This window comes from Pan paniscus, chromosome 18, assembly GCF_029289425.2.
Source record: "Pan paniscus chromosome 18, NHGRI_mPanPan1-v2.0_pri, whole genome shotgun sequence".
In the NCBI taxonomy this organism is placed as follows: Eukaryota; Metazoa; Chordata; class Mammalia; order Primates; family Hominidae; genus Pan; species Pan paniscus.
In genome coordinates, this window is record NC_073267.2 from 60,005,104 (window position 1) to 60,021,285 (window position 16,182).

At 52.2% G+C, this 16,182-nt stretch overlaps 1 protein-coding gene across 1 annotated transcript in view; it reads left to right on the top strand.

The window, feature by feature from the left end:
* The first annotated feature begins 365 nt into the window (after positions 1–365).
* Positions 366–16,182, top strand: part of NKD1 (NKD inhibitor of WNT signaling pathway 1) — an 88,446-nt gene continuing 72,629 nt past the window's right edge. Inside the window, exons 1-3 of the mRNA XM_034940139.4 lie at positions 366–548; positions 699–731; positions 1,402–1,535. Of these exons, the coding sequence (XP_034796030.3) occupies positions 524–548; positions 699–731; positions 1,402–1,535 (192 nt within the window). The 5' untranslated portion in view covers positions 366–523. The remainder of the gene's footprint in view (positions 549–698; positions 732–1,401; positions 1,536–16,182) is intronic.

Consider the following 16,182-nt stretch of genomic DNA (forward strand, 5'->3'; position numbering starts at 1 on the left):
TTCCCCACCTGTAAATTGGAGCCGCCGAGTCCCGCCCTGCCCGTTTAGAGGGAACGTGGAGCGGAGGGAAGTGACAGTACAGTTAGCGATGGCCGGGCTGTTCTGTCCCAATACGCCTCCTGGACAAGCCGCCCCGCCGGGTCCCCAGCCCCGGTGCTCGGCCCCCGGCCCCAGACCGCGGCAGGGAGCGCGGACTGTGTCCCGTCCCTCCCGTCAGCGCCCCGCCCTCGTCCCCGCCCATGCCCCGCCTCCGGCCCCGCCCCCGCCGCAACCAGCCTTGCCTTTGATGCGCCGCACCGGCCAATGGGCGCGCGGGGAGGCGCGGGCCGCGGCGGCGGGCGGGGGGCTCGGCGCTCCCGGGCGTCAGTCGGGCCGCGGCGACGGCGGCAGGAGCGCGTCCCGGCGCCGCCTCGGGCTCCGTTCGGCTCGGGGGCTGCTCCGGGAGGAGGAGAGCCAGGGGAGGCGCCAGGCCCGCGGGCCGGGCGCATGGCTTAGGGACGCTCCCGGCCGCCGCAGCCCCAGCATGGGGAAACTTCACTCCAAGCCGGGTCAGTGCCCCCGCCCGCGCGCTCGCCCCGGGCCCCGCCGCCGTCGCCGCCGCGGTCGCCGCCGCGGTCGCTAACTCTCTCCCTTCCTTTCTTTCCTTCTCCCGCCGCCGCCGCTGCCGCCGCCGCCGCCGCCTCGCGATGTGCCTGCAGCCGCCGTGTGCAAGCGCAGGGAGAGCCCGGAAGGTAGGGGCGCGCGGGGCGCAGACCTCGGGGATGGACGCGGGGGACACCGCGGCCGCGGCAGAACGGCCCAGCCCGCCAGGTCTTATGACCAGGGCCACCCCCAAGCCCCAGTTCCGGCCACCGGCCCCCCAAGCCCGCTCACTGAGCAGCCTTCGCGCCCCCTCCTCTGTCCCTCCTACCCGCTCCCCGCGGTCCTGCGCTCCCACCGCTGACCCTCCACCCCTCCCCCTCCCGCGTCCCTGCCCTCGGCTCTCACGGCACCCTCTCTTCAGACCCCCAAGCGCCTCCCCGCAAGACCCTGCCCCTCTTCCTGCCCCCCGGCGCCTTCTCCCGATATCCTGGCTCCTGCACCTACTGCGGCCCCTCTCCTGACCCCCAGCCCTCTCCTCCGCAGTCCTGGCTGCCAGCGCTCCCTGGTCTGATCCCTAAACCCGTCCTCCTGGGGTACTGCTCACCCCTCTTGCCCCCTTCTGGCTCCTCGCTCCTAGGGCTTCGCTGAACCCCCCTTTACTTACCCGCGTCCCTCTCTCGGCTCCTGCCCCAGCCCGCGAACCCCCTCCTGGCCCCCGTGCCGTGGCCCTTCGCCTCCCACCGCGCCTCCTTCCCTCCGCGGGGGTAACTTTTGGCACCTGGAGCCAGACTCAGGGGCTTCATGTCGTCCCCGTCCCAGGTGACAGCTTCGCCGTGAGCGCTGCCTGGGCTCGGAAGGGCATCGAGGAGTGGATCGGGAGACAGCGCTGCCCGGGCGGTGTCTCGGGACCCCGACAGCTGCGGTTGGCGGGCACCATAGGCCGAAGCACCCGGGTATGATTCCCCACCCCTGCCCCACCTCCTGGCCTCTTTTCAACCTCAGAGATGGGTCCCCAAACCCATGCACCCCAACTTTGAGCACTTTCCTGCACAGCTTCTGGGTCTGAAAATCTCTTCTCAGCTGCCCCCTGCCCCACCAACGCGACCCTCTGCCCGCATGCCTTGGAGAACCTCGAAGTGCCCAGCTGGAGGCAGAGGGCTGCCTGGGGGAAAGGTCCTAGGTGGGGAGGTGGTGAAGGTCCAGTTGATGGGGAATCGTGTCTGTACCGGCGGGATTTGGGGGCCTGCTCTGACTTCTACCTTGTTTCTGCCACCAGCATTCAAAGGTGGAGGTGGAGTAGGGGCTAGAGAGAAGGGGGTATTAGGGGTGTCTGGGTGGAAGGCAGAGCTGTGCTGGCCCCAGTATCTGAATATGTTCTGATTGTCTGTGGCATTCATCAGTACCACCTGTACAGGAACCCCAGTAGAGCAGGCGGCCCTCTGGGTAGCAGATCTAGGGGGACTGAGACCTGGAAGACCCCTTACTTGGCATATGAGATAGAGGGGCTCATTCCACTGTAGCCTGGGCAGAGCTCTGAGCCTTCACCCCGTGTGTCTCCGAGGCTGGAGTTCCTGGAGGAGCACTAAGTGTGATGGGAATGAGTGAGTCCAGCCCCAGCTCCTGGCCTGGGACTTGGCGTTCACAGATGTCCTGTGAGCTCCGGAACTCTGCACGGGGCTTTCAGGCAGTCTGCGTGGAACTCGCGCAAGCCTAGGATCAAAGGATGAATCAACTTTTTGATGTGACATTTAATTTTTTTTTTTTTTTTTTAACTTAGAGGGGGAATAGACTGAGTCTCAGGTCTGGTTAGTTCTTTGGTCTTATCCATGGGCTGGGGAGAGGCCAGTGGAGACTTCAGATGTGTTTGTATTTGGGTGGTGGTACCTGGCAGCTCGCTTGCAGTGCTGGTGTCGGGAGGTGGACCTGTGGATAAAGTCAGTTCCTGTGTGTGGATGAAATAACCTCTGGGCCTAGGAGAAGCTCCCCTGTCCTCCTCCACCGCCACTGCTTAGCTGGGGGCTTCTCTGTCTTCTGTTGGCCGGGTCAGACTTGGAGCTGCTGTCCCCTAGTAAAGGTCAAATCTTGGTGGGTGGGGGGCACTGCAGTTGGGGCCCTTTAAAAACAGAACTACAAACCTCCCCTTCTTCCCCTGCCCTTTCTAGTTTTTGATCTACTTATTTATTTAAAGGCCAACGAAAATGGTCTAATTTAGCCGTATGAACAAATGCATTTACAGCTCCAGACAGAGGCCAACTGAGTGGATTTCCATTAATCAAGTTTTGGGTTTTTTCAGCCTGTTTATTTTTACAAAGTATTCCTGCAGAATGACATTTATTTGCAGTCCCTCCTTTTTCTTTTTCTTTTTTTTCTAAACTGCCAGGCAGCTTGCTCCATGCTAGAGGGAAAACTTGAAATACAGCGAGGGCTTACTTCAATTGACTTTTATCTTCAAAGCCATAACAAATGTTACCCGCATGTTTTTGGTGGGTCTCCTTGGCATCCAGTCTGGGAGGATGGGAGGGAGGAGGAAAGAGGGAGAGGAAAACAAAAGTCTGTCGTTTTTAATTAAATAGTAGTGTTCCCAGCGAGAGGAATGCAGGCCAGTAAAAGTTGCCATTGGGGGAAGTGAGGGAGGGTGGGGAGGGGGCCCCAGCTTAAGTCTGTGGCTTTGGTGAAGTCACGGAATTCTGTTGCCTAGTTTCTTCCCCGAGCTGAGGACAGCATGGGATGGTGCCTGTCCCCCTCCCTCCCTCACCCCCTCTCTCAGAGAAACGCTGAGAGGTCATTAATGTTTGTTCAAAGTACTTTTGAAGATGTGAGGCTCAGAGCCGTTGGCGTGACATGTGTCAGGTGGTTGGAGGGTGGGCCCCAGCCATCAAAGTTGTTATGCAGGGGGCCGGCCTCTGTCTCCTTGGGAGTTGTTCTTGCTGCTGGGGACCCAGACGCCTGGGTTTTCACCAACCTTGGCCCCAGATGGCCCAGCCAGTGTGTCTGCAGAGGTAGGGATAAGGAGTCAGAACTTCAGGGGGAGCCCAGGGTGTGGAACAGCACTCCAGGCATCCTCCAGGTGATTTCAGGTGGAATCTGGGGGAGCATTTTAAATCTTAATAGTTATCTTTTTTTTTTTACCAGAAAAAAAAAAATAACTAGGACATCAAACCCATGATTTTGCAGATTTTATTGCTTAGGATGAAGCTAAGTTAAAAAAGAGTCTAACGTGAAGTCCATTCAGAGAAAAATACTAAGTACAAGTGGTCAAAATTGTGAATGTGGGAACGGAATGCCCCAAGTTTGGGAAGCACTAAGATATTGAACAGGACAGCAATGGGCAACCCTCAGGCTAGTTCATTTCCCTGATTCCCTCTGGTGCCGAAGGGGTAGCTGGTAGGTTCTTCCATGATATCATCAGGATGTAGGAGGGCGTGGGCTCCAAAGTCTGCTGGTTTCCAAGGGCTGGCAGAGGTCCTCCCACCAACCCCAGGCCTGTTTTGGGGCTAGTCTCTGCTTCTAGTCCTTTACGTGGCCTGTCAACTAAGTGGCTGGAGACACAGTGGCTCATCCAACTAGTATTATTGTTATTGCAATGATAACTAGTATTTATTAAGTGCCTATATGTGTCAAGCACTTTGCTTACATTATCTTAATCCTCCCCATAACCTTGTAGTGTTGACAGCCCGCTGGTGTGGACTGTGTGTTTCTCCCTTTCTGGAGCACTTTCTAGGAGAAGCCATTTGTAGAGAAGCCCTGTGCCAGGGCATCCGCCTGGAGGGTGCTACATACAAAACTCCCAGAGAGGGGGTGCTTCGAGATGAGCCAGTCATGGGGCAGGCAGAAGCAGGAGTGGCCCCTGTTTGCCCTCTTCCTTCCTGATGAGGTCTGAGGGGCTTGGGAAATGTCCCAGATGAGTCCAAGTTGCCTGCAGGGTCCTGAGATGTGAAAGGGTGACCATGCTGGCATTAAACTAAGCCTGCCCTCTTAAATACAGAAATAAATGAGGTCAGGCTCTGTCCTAGTGATTTGTCACCTGTGCAAACCATTTTGCCCTTGTATACCTTAATTAGCTCATCTGCAAAATGGGTGTAATAATATTTTCATCCCTGGCGGGTTATGATGGGATTATAACTGTTGAACCTGGGAAGGAAGGGAACCTACTGGGAGATTCACTGAAGACATTTGTAGGGTTGGAGATGGGGGCCTACAAACAGGGAGTGATAGGGCTGGGATAAGAATGCTAGAGGCTCTCTGCCTCCCCCACTGTCATGGCAGGCTCACTTGGAGGGACGCAGGCCAAGGGCTGGGCTTTTGCCCTTTCCATGGGGACATGAGCAAGTCCAAGGGAATATGGACTCATAGGAGAAAAGGAATGAGAAATGGGAGGCGCACGAGTACTGTGGAAGAGGAGCAATAAACTGATCAGCACACGCGGCAAAGAACACCATGTTAAACAATTAGAAAGCAAAATAAGCATCATAAACTCAGAGAGAAACGGAGGATGCTGGAAACATGAAGCAGCAACAGGCAGTTAGAGAAGAAAACCAATTGGAAACACTGGGTGTGGAAAATAGAATGGACAAGTGAAAAAGCTTAATAGATTGATTAAATAGTGCAATGGACTCAGGTATCAGGTGGGAAACACTTGGTGAAGACCTGTGTGCCTCTGTATATGCTCACAGGCTGATTGTGAATATGTACAACCAGATTTAAAATAATCTCCCCACGGCCCCGGTTGGCCTTTTTGTTCCTTTACAGCAGAGCTGCCTGAAGAAATAGGCTGAGAGCCGTGGTGCAGGCAAGCCCGCCTCTGGATCAAAGGCGGCTGCCAGGCAGTTTGGTAATTTGACTGGAGGTACCTAGTGCATTTTGATATTTGGAGAAGATGAGGAGGGTGCAGGCTCACTTGGAGCCCATGGGGACGTGTGGGGTTGGGTGATGAGATTGGAGGCTGGCCCAGCTGTTGCCCGAGTGCCGGATTCCAAGGGAATTACCCTTGAATGATACCAGTTGGCACAATTAAAAGGCCCCATGTCTTTGCCATATGGAAAGTGTTAGGCTTCTTTACGTGATTTCAAAGCTATGTGCTGGGAGGTGGGCTTGACATTTGAGGTAGGGCATAAATTAAATATTTGGTGTTTCAGGATTAAAAGATGATTTGCTTTAAGGCTGGAGAAGGACTCAGGGTGGAGGTGTTTGGGCCTTGTTCACTGGCATTTTCGAGTTCTCCAGGGAGGGTCCCCTCTGCTCAGGGGCACCAGGGCCAGCTGCCTGGCCCAGCCTGGGCACTGTCTTTCCTCCTGGGGGATGGGAGGCAGAGGCTGGGAGAGCTTGGGCTGGGCAGAGTGCTGGGGAGTGGGGGGACCTTCTGGTTTTCCATAGGTCCCTCAGGATGGATGGGTGGCGGCCATGGGTGTCATCTTCTTAGCGCTTTAATGGGTCTTTGTGATGTGGTCTCCAGTAGAGGCTTCGAGGAGTGTCTTGTCCTCACTTTGAGACTTTTCTTCTTGGGGAAGGAGGCTGGATGCCCCTGAGCCGGACTGTGCATGCCTTCTGTTCTCTAGAGCCCAAGAGCACCCTCTTCATTCACATTTTTGTAGGAAACCTGGGGGAAATCAAATCCAGGAGGCACCTGCTGTGGGTCCTGCAAGGTCCTAGAACTCAGGGGATGTTTCCTCTGCTCGCCCAGTGGGGATGTTGGAAGGTGGGGATGGATGGATCGATGGACAGTGTTGTTTGTACCAGGAAGCTCAGGTACACTCTGGGATCAAACTGTCCCCGTGAGGGCATGAAACATCAAGGCTGAACTGTCAGCAGCAAAAAAAGAAGAAAGAAATGAAGATAGATTAGGTCACCCTCCCTGCCTCCTTTTTCCCCAGCTCCTCTTCCCTGGTCAGCTTCTTTCCTTTAATTCCTGCTTCCAAATTCCATCTTTTCCCAGGTCCTTCTGTCTGGAGTGGAAGGGTGGAACCAGGCTTTTTCTTTTAGGCACTCAGCTTAATGAATTAGTATAAATTATTATCAATAATTCTTTGTTTATTATTATTATTTTTTAGACACATAGTTTCACTCTGCCACCCAGGCTGGGGTGCAGTGGCGTCATAGCTCACTGTGGCCTCACAGTGATCCTCCTGCCTCAGCCTCCTGAGTAGCTGGGACTATAGGTGCACGCCACTGTGTCCGGCTAATTTATTTTTATTTTTTGTAGAGATCGGGTCTTGCTTTGTTGCCCAGGCTGGATTGAACTCCTGGCCTCAAACCATCCTCCCACATCAGCCTCCCAAAGTGCTAGGATTACACATGTGAGCCACCACACTTGGCCTTGTTATTAATGATGAATTAATAAGTCCCTAACTGGGCCAGGCTCTGGGGATACAGTGGAGAATAAGAGAGATGTGGTTCCTGCCCTCCTGTGGCATCCAGTCTGATGAAGGGGACAAAGCAGCAGTGAGTACCCAGGCCCACTCCTAGGACCACACAGAGGCACTCTGGGAGGGAGGGGGCAGGATGGGCCGCTGAGGCTGAGGAAAGAGGAGGAAGGAGTTGGAGGTGGGGGGAAGAGCTGACCGAGGCCCCAGGCTCAAGCTGCCCTGGTAGGATGGGGTGGGGGATTTCTGGGAGGCTTCTGTGTGGAATCAAGCGGGTAATCAAGAAGGGAATGTGGCCTCCAAATGGCTCTGCAGCCTGTGGGAACTGGAAGTGGTTCCTGGCACTGTCTGTGGAAAGCCTCGTGCGCTGGTGGCTCTTGGCACATCTGAGTTACCTGTCTGTCCCTCTGGACAGGTATGTTGGGTGGAGCAGGGCGGGCAGTCAGCGTGCTGCCCCTGTGTCATGGACAGGTCCTTGGGGGCGCAACCTGGCCTATTGGGGTTGGTGGCCCTGCTGTTGTGTTGGGGGAGGAGGTCAGCTGCAGGGCTGGAAGCTTAGCTGTCAGGGCTGCGGGGGACCTGTGGGGTGGGGTTGCTGCTCAAGAAGGAGGCTCTTCAGGGACCAGGGAACAAGAGGGAGTGACCAGCAAACCCCAGAGAGAGCTAATCATGCCCCAGAACTGCAGCGCGCCTGTGCCTATGGAAAGAGGGTCCCCCATGTGGGCTGAGCAGGGCTGTCCGAGACAGGATGTGCAGCCCCCCGGTACTGGTGAGCTGGGGGGTCCTGCATGCAGCCCCATGGCTGTGAATCACAAGATGCTTGGATTTAGACACTTTTGGACTTTTCACATCACTTGTTGGATTCCAAACCAGGCACTTCTGGCTGCCTCCCTGCCTTCCCTCTCTCTTGCCCACTCACACGTGTTCTTTTTGCCGCTCTTGTCTCTCACAGACGTTCTTTCTCTTCCTCTCCCTCCCCACGTCCCTTCCCCCCCAACCCTCTCCCTGAGGAAGGAAAAAATTCAGTCTCTCACAAACAAAATATCTGCCATTCCATCGGAGGGAGAACTGAGGCAGGAGCCCAGAATATCCTGGAAGGAACGCAAGCGAGAGTTGAAGGCCTCAGTTGTTTAATCTGGAAGGAGGACTTTGATGTCACCCTGCTCCGTTTATCCTGGGAAGCTTCCCGCTGCTTCATGGCTTCGACTCTCCGCGTGAAAGATGGCTGAGCTCCTCCTGGGGCTGGAGGCAAGCCTGAGCAGCTCCAAAGGGCGGCCTGGTGATGCTGCGCTCCTGCCAAGCCCAGGTGGGGTGGAGAACCTTTTCTAAACAAGCACTTCCAGAGACATAAGTAATTCTTTGATAGCTTCCTGGGAAGGCAGAAGGGAGCTGTTTAGCCTTGTGGGCACCAGTCGTGGGGCTCTGGGAGGAAAGCCTCAGGTCTCCGCACTGAAGTCATCCCCAGCCTCAGAGCGGTGGCGGCTTGGCCCGCCGGGGTGGGTCCTGGATGTGTTTGTTTAGAGGGCTCTGAGGCATGGGTCTGCGCTTTGCTTTCCTTACTTGTTAAGTCACATGGGCTGTGGCGTGTGCGTGTGGCCGACGCCTTTCAGAGGACACCAGGGTACTGAGAGGGCTTCACATTGGTGTGGCCTCAGCCAAAGGCTCCCTGCCTGGGCTTCAGATTCTCCAGCTGAGAAGTAGAATAAAATCATGATAATTTAGCACTATCTATTGAGTGCATTCATTCATGCATCTGCAGTAGGGTTTTTTTTTTTTTTTTTTTTTAATTTAGAGACAGGGACTCACTGTGTTGCCCAGGCTGGCCTTAAACTCCTGGCCTCAAATGATCCTCCTGCCTTGGCCTCCCAAAGTGCTGGGATTGCAGGCATGAACCACTGTGCCCAGCCTTATATATATATTTTAACTTTTATTTTAGGTTCAAGGTACATGTACAGGTTTGTTATACAGGTAAATTGTGTGTCATGGGAGTTTCGTGTGCAGGTTATTTCATCCCCCAGGTAATAAGCACAGTACCCAACAGGTAGTTTTAGATCTTCAGCCTCCTCCCACCCTGCACCCTCCAGTAGGCCCTCATGTCTCTTGGAGCGGGCATTGAGTACCTGCTTTAGGCCAGGGACACCTGTGCTTGGTACCTAGAGTGAAGGCCTTGATTTCATGGAACTTACCATCTTGTAGGAAAACAGAAATATTTTCATAAACAAGTTGTGCAATTTAAGTTGTGATATGTGCCTCCAAAAAGTACTGGATGTTTTGAGAACATGTACCAGGGATCAGAACTCATCTGGGGTGTTATTCATTCCACAAATATTTGACTGCTTTATCTATCCCACGTGCTGTGCTTAGGGTGTTGTGGAAATTGTGAGGACTAGGACATAGTTCTTGCCTCTGTGAGAGTGGAACTAAGCTCTCCCCATGGCCTTTCATCGATTTTTCTTCTCTTATTGCATTGGTTAGAATCTCATTGCATTGGTTAGAATCTCATACTCTGTTTAATAACTACCAAGTATGATACTTTTTGTTTAAGAAAGCTTCCTTCAACTCCTGGCTTTCTGAGCTTTGTAAAATCAGGAATAATTATTGAATTTTGTCACATGCTGTTGGGATGCAGATGGAATGGATCATTCTTTGCTAATGTGGTGTGTGATTTGTATGCTTGATTTACATTGCTGGATTTCTTAGTGCAGCCTTCTTGGCCCTCCGAAATTCTTTGTCATGATAGATTATTCTTTTAAATGTGACCGCATTTGATAGGCTAATATTTTACTTTGGATCTTTGCATGAAGTACTCAGTGCAAGTTAACTGTTAAAGTTATAAAACCATAAGGGAAGCACAGGGCTGTGGAGGTTGGGGAGGGTTTTTTTGAAGGAAGTGGGCATGTGAGTAGGGATTTGAAGAATGGTAAGACTGAGATCAGGGGTTAGAAACTTAAGGACCTACAGGGGCCAGAGAGGTCATATGAATGAATGCCACAGGCTCAGTGGGAGACATCTGAGAGGGGTGGGAACCGGGGTGCCCCCCGGGGAACACACACCCTGCCTCAAGGGGGCAGTGCCACTCAACCCCAGCCAATCACTGCCATGTGGGAATATGGCCCTGGTGTTGCCACATGGGCTGATCATTAAGAAAATCCAGCTGTCTGAATTTTTATGTGAAACTTTTCCAATTTAAAAAATTATTGTTAACCAATTAAAATTTTTCGAAAACACCTTCTTTGGGTGACTCAGACGACTGGATTTGGCCTGTAGTACACCGGCTTGTGTTTGCTGATTTAGACCTTTAAGATTCTGATGGTGGTGGTGGTAGAGAAGCAGTATGTTAGCTTCTCTACATAAAAGGACACACGAGTGAGTATCATATGCACTAAACATTGTGCCTAATACTTTCCATGCATTCTCTTGTAGAATCCTCACAACTGCCTTAGGTATTATTCCGCTATCGCATAGATGAGGAGGCAGGCCCAGCAAATTAGAGTCACTAGCCCAGCCAGGGAGAGCTGGATGCAGGTTGCATCCAAGGCAGAGAGTGCAGGCCAAGCAAAGGCTCATTGCCAGGAAGCTGTGCACAGTGTATTTCAGTCTGGTGGGAGAGCAATGTGGGAGGCACAGGAAGGGTAAGTAAAGATGTGGGCTGGGATGGGAGGCCGAGATTGGTGGATCACCTGAGGTCAGGAGTTTGAGACCAGCCTGGCCAACATGACAAAACCCCGTCTCTGCTAAAAATACAAAAAAAAAAAAAAAAAAAAGAAAAAAAAGAAAAAAAAAATAGCCGGGCATGGTGGCAGGCGCCTGTAATCCCAGCTACTTGGGAGGCTGAAGCAGGAGAATTCCTTGAACCCGCGAGATGGAGGTTGCAGTGAGCCAAGATCGTGCCATTGCACTCCAGCCTGGGTGACAAGAGTGAAACTCTGTCTCAAACAAACAAACAAACAAACAAACAACAAAACAAAGATGTGGGCTGGGAGACTTTATGCTGAAGACCAGCATGTGCCCATAGAAGGTGCCAGAGGTGTGCTTAGAACTTGCAGAATCAGACTTCCTGGGTCTGAGTCCCAGCTGCACTTCTCCCCAGCTCGGTGGCCTTGGGCCAAGTGATGGCTCATCTCTGATTCTCAGTTTTCACATCTGTGGAATGGGTAGAGTAATGGTTCCTACCTCATTGGGTTGTTTTAAGGGTAGAAATGGGTTCATTTCAGCAAGTTAAAGAATAAAGGAGATGTCACCCCTTCTTTCGCAGCTTGCCAGTGTTGTTTGCTAGTGATCACCTGGATGTGTGCTCAGTGTGGTACCAGTGTGCTAAGTGCAGTGAAGGAAAAGGATGGGGAAGGAGAATAACGGAGGATTCTACTTCGGATTAGGGAGTGATGCGTAAGTCATTAAGACCCAAAGAATAAATAGGAAATAGCTAGGTGGGGAAAGGTTTATTAAAAGTATTCCAGGCAGAAGGCACGGGATGTGCAAAGGGCAAGAGGCATGCAGGGTTGGTGCACAGAGAAAGTCTTCAGCCTCCTTCTCGGTGTCTGACTTGGAACCACATTCCAGTCTCTGAGGTGTTAGAGCAGAACTATGTGGTGCAGCAGCAGGGAGTGGGCAGTGCCTGCTGGGCTGGGTGGTACCACTGTATGTTGCATCCCGTCATGAGGCCTTGTCTCCTTGCCGCAAGTCTTCCATGAAGTGTTACTGGTGTCTGTGGACTCCAGCTCTCTGGTCAGGTTGGAAGAGGTAGGGAGGAGAACCTCTCAGTCACAAGAAATAGTGTCACCCTGGAGCGGATTGGCTGGCCTGCTGGGCTGCCCAAGCCTTCTGGCCTTGAGCATAGAGCTGGGGCCCTGGGGAGGGGAGAGGCAGAGCATAAAAGGACCCTGTTAGCAGGATGGGGCTGTCTTCCCTCAGGCCACAGCCTCCCTAATGGGCTCAGGCCGGAGGATGTTTTTCTAACTTCAGAAGGCTGCGTGGGCTGGTGGGCCCCTCACTCAGAGGCCTCGGCTTGCGGTGGCTCCACTGAGTGGGTTTGGGGGTGCTGGTGTGTGGTGCCATGCCCATTCCATGCCTGGTTTCCAGAGGGAGCCTTGTTCCAGGACAGTTTTTGACCCCGACTTTGTTGTTTTACCCTTCTTTCCCCCTTCAAAGGCAAAAAGATGATTGAAGAGAACTACTATAATCCAGGAACAAAGTTGCCTTTTCAGCGGGCACTGGGGACTTTCTCTGCTTGCTCCCTGCCCTGGAAAGTCCAAAGGCACCCACTGCCTCAGCTGGTCCTGGGCACGTGCCTGCTTTCTCAGTGGCTGCAGGCTCAGTGTGCCCGCGAGCTGCCCACTGTGTGCATAGCCCCGTGCTGAGTCTGGGAGCTGCAGCCCGAGGAGGAGGTGGTAACAGCGTAGCTGCTGCTTGCTGCATGTCTGCTGTGTGCCAGGCTCTGGGCCAAGCACTGTTCATAGTGCTGGATTCTCAGAGCACTGTTATGAGGCCGCTGTTATTATTATGCCCATCTTACCCATAGGGAAACTGAGGCTTTAAAGAAGTCAACCATATTGCCCAAGGTCACTTAACTTGGAAGTGGAATCTTGCTTCAGCAAGATTCAAATTCAGATCACTCAGTGTGATTTTAGAGCCATCTTAAATCAGTTTAGGTGAGTTTTTTTTTTTTTCAACTGTATGTCTCAGCCCCATTCATGGTTCATGACATCAATTTAGTGACCAAAATGAAATAGAGTAAAAATATGAGAAAACATTATATATAGTAAGAGTAAATATTGTTTTGTGTAATTTTTTGTTCTAGTTAAAAAAAAATGTATACACACACTTTACACACACCTATACCCAAACCCATACATATATATCTCTCTCTATCTATCTATCTATCTATCTATCTATCTATCTATCTATCTATCTACAGCAGAGGCATATTGTAAAATATAATTCTTACTATAGGTCATAATCAGAGTATTAGAAAAACGCTGGTGTGGGTCACTGGTGCAGGCCCTGAGCCTGAATGCTTGGTTTTGAGCCCTGGCTCTACTTCTCACTAGCAGTGTGACCTAGGGCAACTTTCCTGACCTCTCTGTGCTTTCCGAGCTGTTTGGTTTGTTGACTTTTGGGCCTGGGTCAGTGCTCCCAGGGATGCTGTGGGTGCTTGCTGCTAGCTCACTCCCTTTGCTTAGGGAATGAAGAGGATGAGCAGTCCCATGGGGGGGGGGCCCATGGCTTCTCCCCTGAGAAGCCAACAGCAGCAGCTTCATCCCAGGAGAAACACAGACATGGCTGAGTCGTCAGGGGTTGGACACAATGCTGCGCTGGGAACCCTGAGCCTGGGGGTGCCTCCAGCTTAGCTATGAGGTATCTATTATGACCTCTCCTGCCTTCTGCTTCCTCCTCTCAAAAATGCATTAAAGGAAAGGAGAAGGCTTTGTTTCTACTGCTGTAAAAAAAAAAAAAAAAAAAAAAAGGTCCAAAAATTAGTGACTTGATCACTTTGTGACTTGCTTAAGAGTATGCACTTTGGACTGAGCCTGGGAGGGTCAACTTGTCTGTGGCTCCATGTAGCACAGTTAGGGTGGCTCTAACAGCAAGGGTCTGACTGCAGCAGCTCCAAATGAGTGACATGTCTGGGGCTTCAGTTCTCTTCTAGTTGGCCTCACCTCATGAGTAGCTTGGGCTTCCTCACAGTATGGCAGTCTCAGGGTAATCAGATTTACATGGTGGCTGTCTTTCCCAAGAGTATAGAAGCAAAAACGGCCAGGACTTTTTAAGGTTTAGGCCTGGAATTAGCAACAACACATTCTCTTCATTAAAGCAAGTCACAGGTCCAGCCTAGATTTAGGGGAAGGAACTACACAGGGGCATAAATACTGGGAAGTGGGATTCACTGGGGGCCATCCACACAGTCTACCGGAGAGTAGGTGGTCTCTTGCAGAGAGAGTGGAGTTATAGAAAAGGACTGAGACGTGTCCCTTGGGTTTAGGATCCTGGCGGTCACAGTTGGGTCTGGCAGGAACTGTCTTGGTGAAGTGACAGCAGAGGTGAGACTTGGGTGGCTCACGAAGGGACTAAGAAATATGTGCAGGGGAGCAGAAGCACACACTTACAAGAACATTCATGGCTGCATTTGGAAGAATGAAAAGTTTTTGACAACTCAAACATCCATCACTAGGGTACAAGGTAACAGTGGTGTGGACTTCTCATTGAGCTCTCTGCAACTGGTCAAAGCCCAGCGAGTAAGGGCCTCTCTTGCAGACAGGAAAGAGACCCTGAAACACTGCTGAATGAGCAAAGCAACTGCAAAACATTCATAGGCCATGGTCCTGTTTCTTACAGTGTGAAAAAGTCTATTCAGGCCTGTGTCACTGTGTATCTGCAGGTGCATAGAGAAAGATCTGGAAGGGTACACTGTCAAGGACTATTTCCCTGAGGAATGGAGAATTTTGCTTTTCATTTTGTACATTTTTAGGTTGTTTGATTTTAAAAAAATGAGCATGTGCTACTTTTTGTATTTTTCAAAAAGGTGATGTATTTTAAAAGTGAATGACAGATGAGGAAACAGCATTTATAGGCAACTGTATGGAGAAGCTTTATCAGAAGGAGTGGAGAGAGAAGACAGCAGCCAGAGGGTGTGGAGTTGGGGAGGACTCGATGCAGCCAAGGACCACTTACATCTGAATCTCTTGGGTGCTGTTCAAAATGTAGAGTCCTTGGGGTTTCCTGAGCCTGAGTCAGAACCTTTCTGTACTGGGCAACAGCTGGGCCGACTGGACCCTGAAGGAAAGGAGACAGGAGGGTGCAGGAGTTGGAGAGGGATGAGGGGGGAGGAGGGCACTCCCCATGTGTAGTGTAGCGGGACCTAATGAGCGACCCTACAGAGAAGCCAGTGCAGGCCCTCACTCATGACAAGCTCTCGCTCCATGGTTCTCTCTCCTCTTCCCACATCCCCATAACTGTGGCTGCTTAAACTTGCAAGCGGATTTAGAGCTACCCTGGCAGTCACTGACACCTGCCTCTCTTGAAAGGGCTGCTAGGTCCCCCCGCCCTGTAGAATGGGTAGAAGGGGCTGTGGAAGCGACCTCTAGACTGTGCTGACCAGTAGAACTTTCTGATGATGGAAATGTTCTGTGTCTGCATTGTCCCCTCTGGGAACCTGTGGCTTAGAATGTGACCACTGGGACTCAGAGACTGCCTAAATTTTAAGATATATTTTATTTGAATGAATTTAAATGTGAACTTAAATAGCCCCATGAGGCTAGTGGCTACCTCATTGGACAGCACAGCCCTGGACGCATGGAGAAGATCCTGTGTGTCAGGCTAAACTCCATCCTCAGTGGGCACAGCCCTGGACCCATGGAGAAGACCCTGTGTGTCAGGCTAAACTCCATCCTCAATGGGCACAGCCCTGGATGCATGGAGAAGACCCTGTGTGTCAGGCTAAACTCCATCCTCAGTGGGCACAGCCCTGGACCCATGGAGAAGACCCTGTGTGTCAGGCTAAACTCCATCCTCAGTGGGCGCAGCCCTGGACCCATGGAGAAGACCTTGTGTGTCAGGCTAAACTCCATCCTCAATGGGCACAGCCCTGGACCCATGGAGAAGACCCTGTGTGTCAGGCTAAACTCCATCCTCAGTGGGCACAGCCCTGGATGCATGGAGAAGACCCTGTGTGTCAGGCTAAACTCCATCCTCAGTGGGCACAGCCCTGGATGCATGGAGAAGACCCTGTGTGTCAGGCTAAACTCCATCCTCAGTGGGCACAGCCCTGGATGCATGGAGAAGACCCTGTGTGTCAGGCTAAACTTCATCCTCAATGGGCACAGCCCTGGATGCATGGAGAAGACCCTGTGTGTCAGGCTAAACTCCATCCTCAGTGGGCACAGCCCTGGATGCATGGAGAAGACCCTGTGTGTCAGGCTAAACTTCATCCTCAATGGGCACAGCCCTGGATGCATGGAGAAGACCCTGTGTGTCAGGCTAAACTCCATCCTCAGTGGGCAGGGAGGCGTCAAAGGAGTGCAAAGGAGTGATTCACAGCAGGTGGTCATGGAAAGAAAGCTCTCCCCCACAGGAAGTACTGGTTAACCGTCTTTGGGGCCTGTCCAGAGCCCCTTCCTTGTAACATAGCTTTGTTCAGGCTTGGTTAGCCCTGGCTGGCCGCAGCCATGGCCATGGTGGGGAATGATCATGGTCTTCCTTCTAGATGGTTGGATCAGAGCACCTTCTTGTGATGTCACAAATCGGG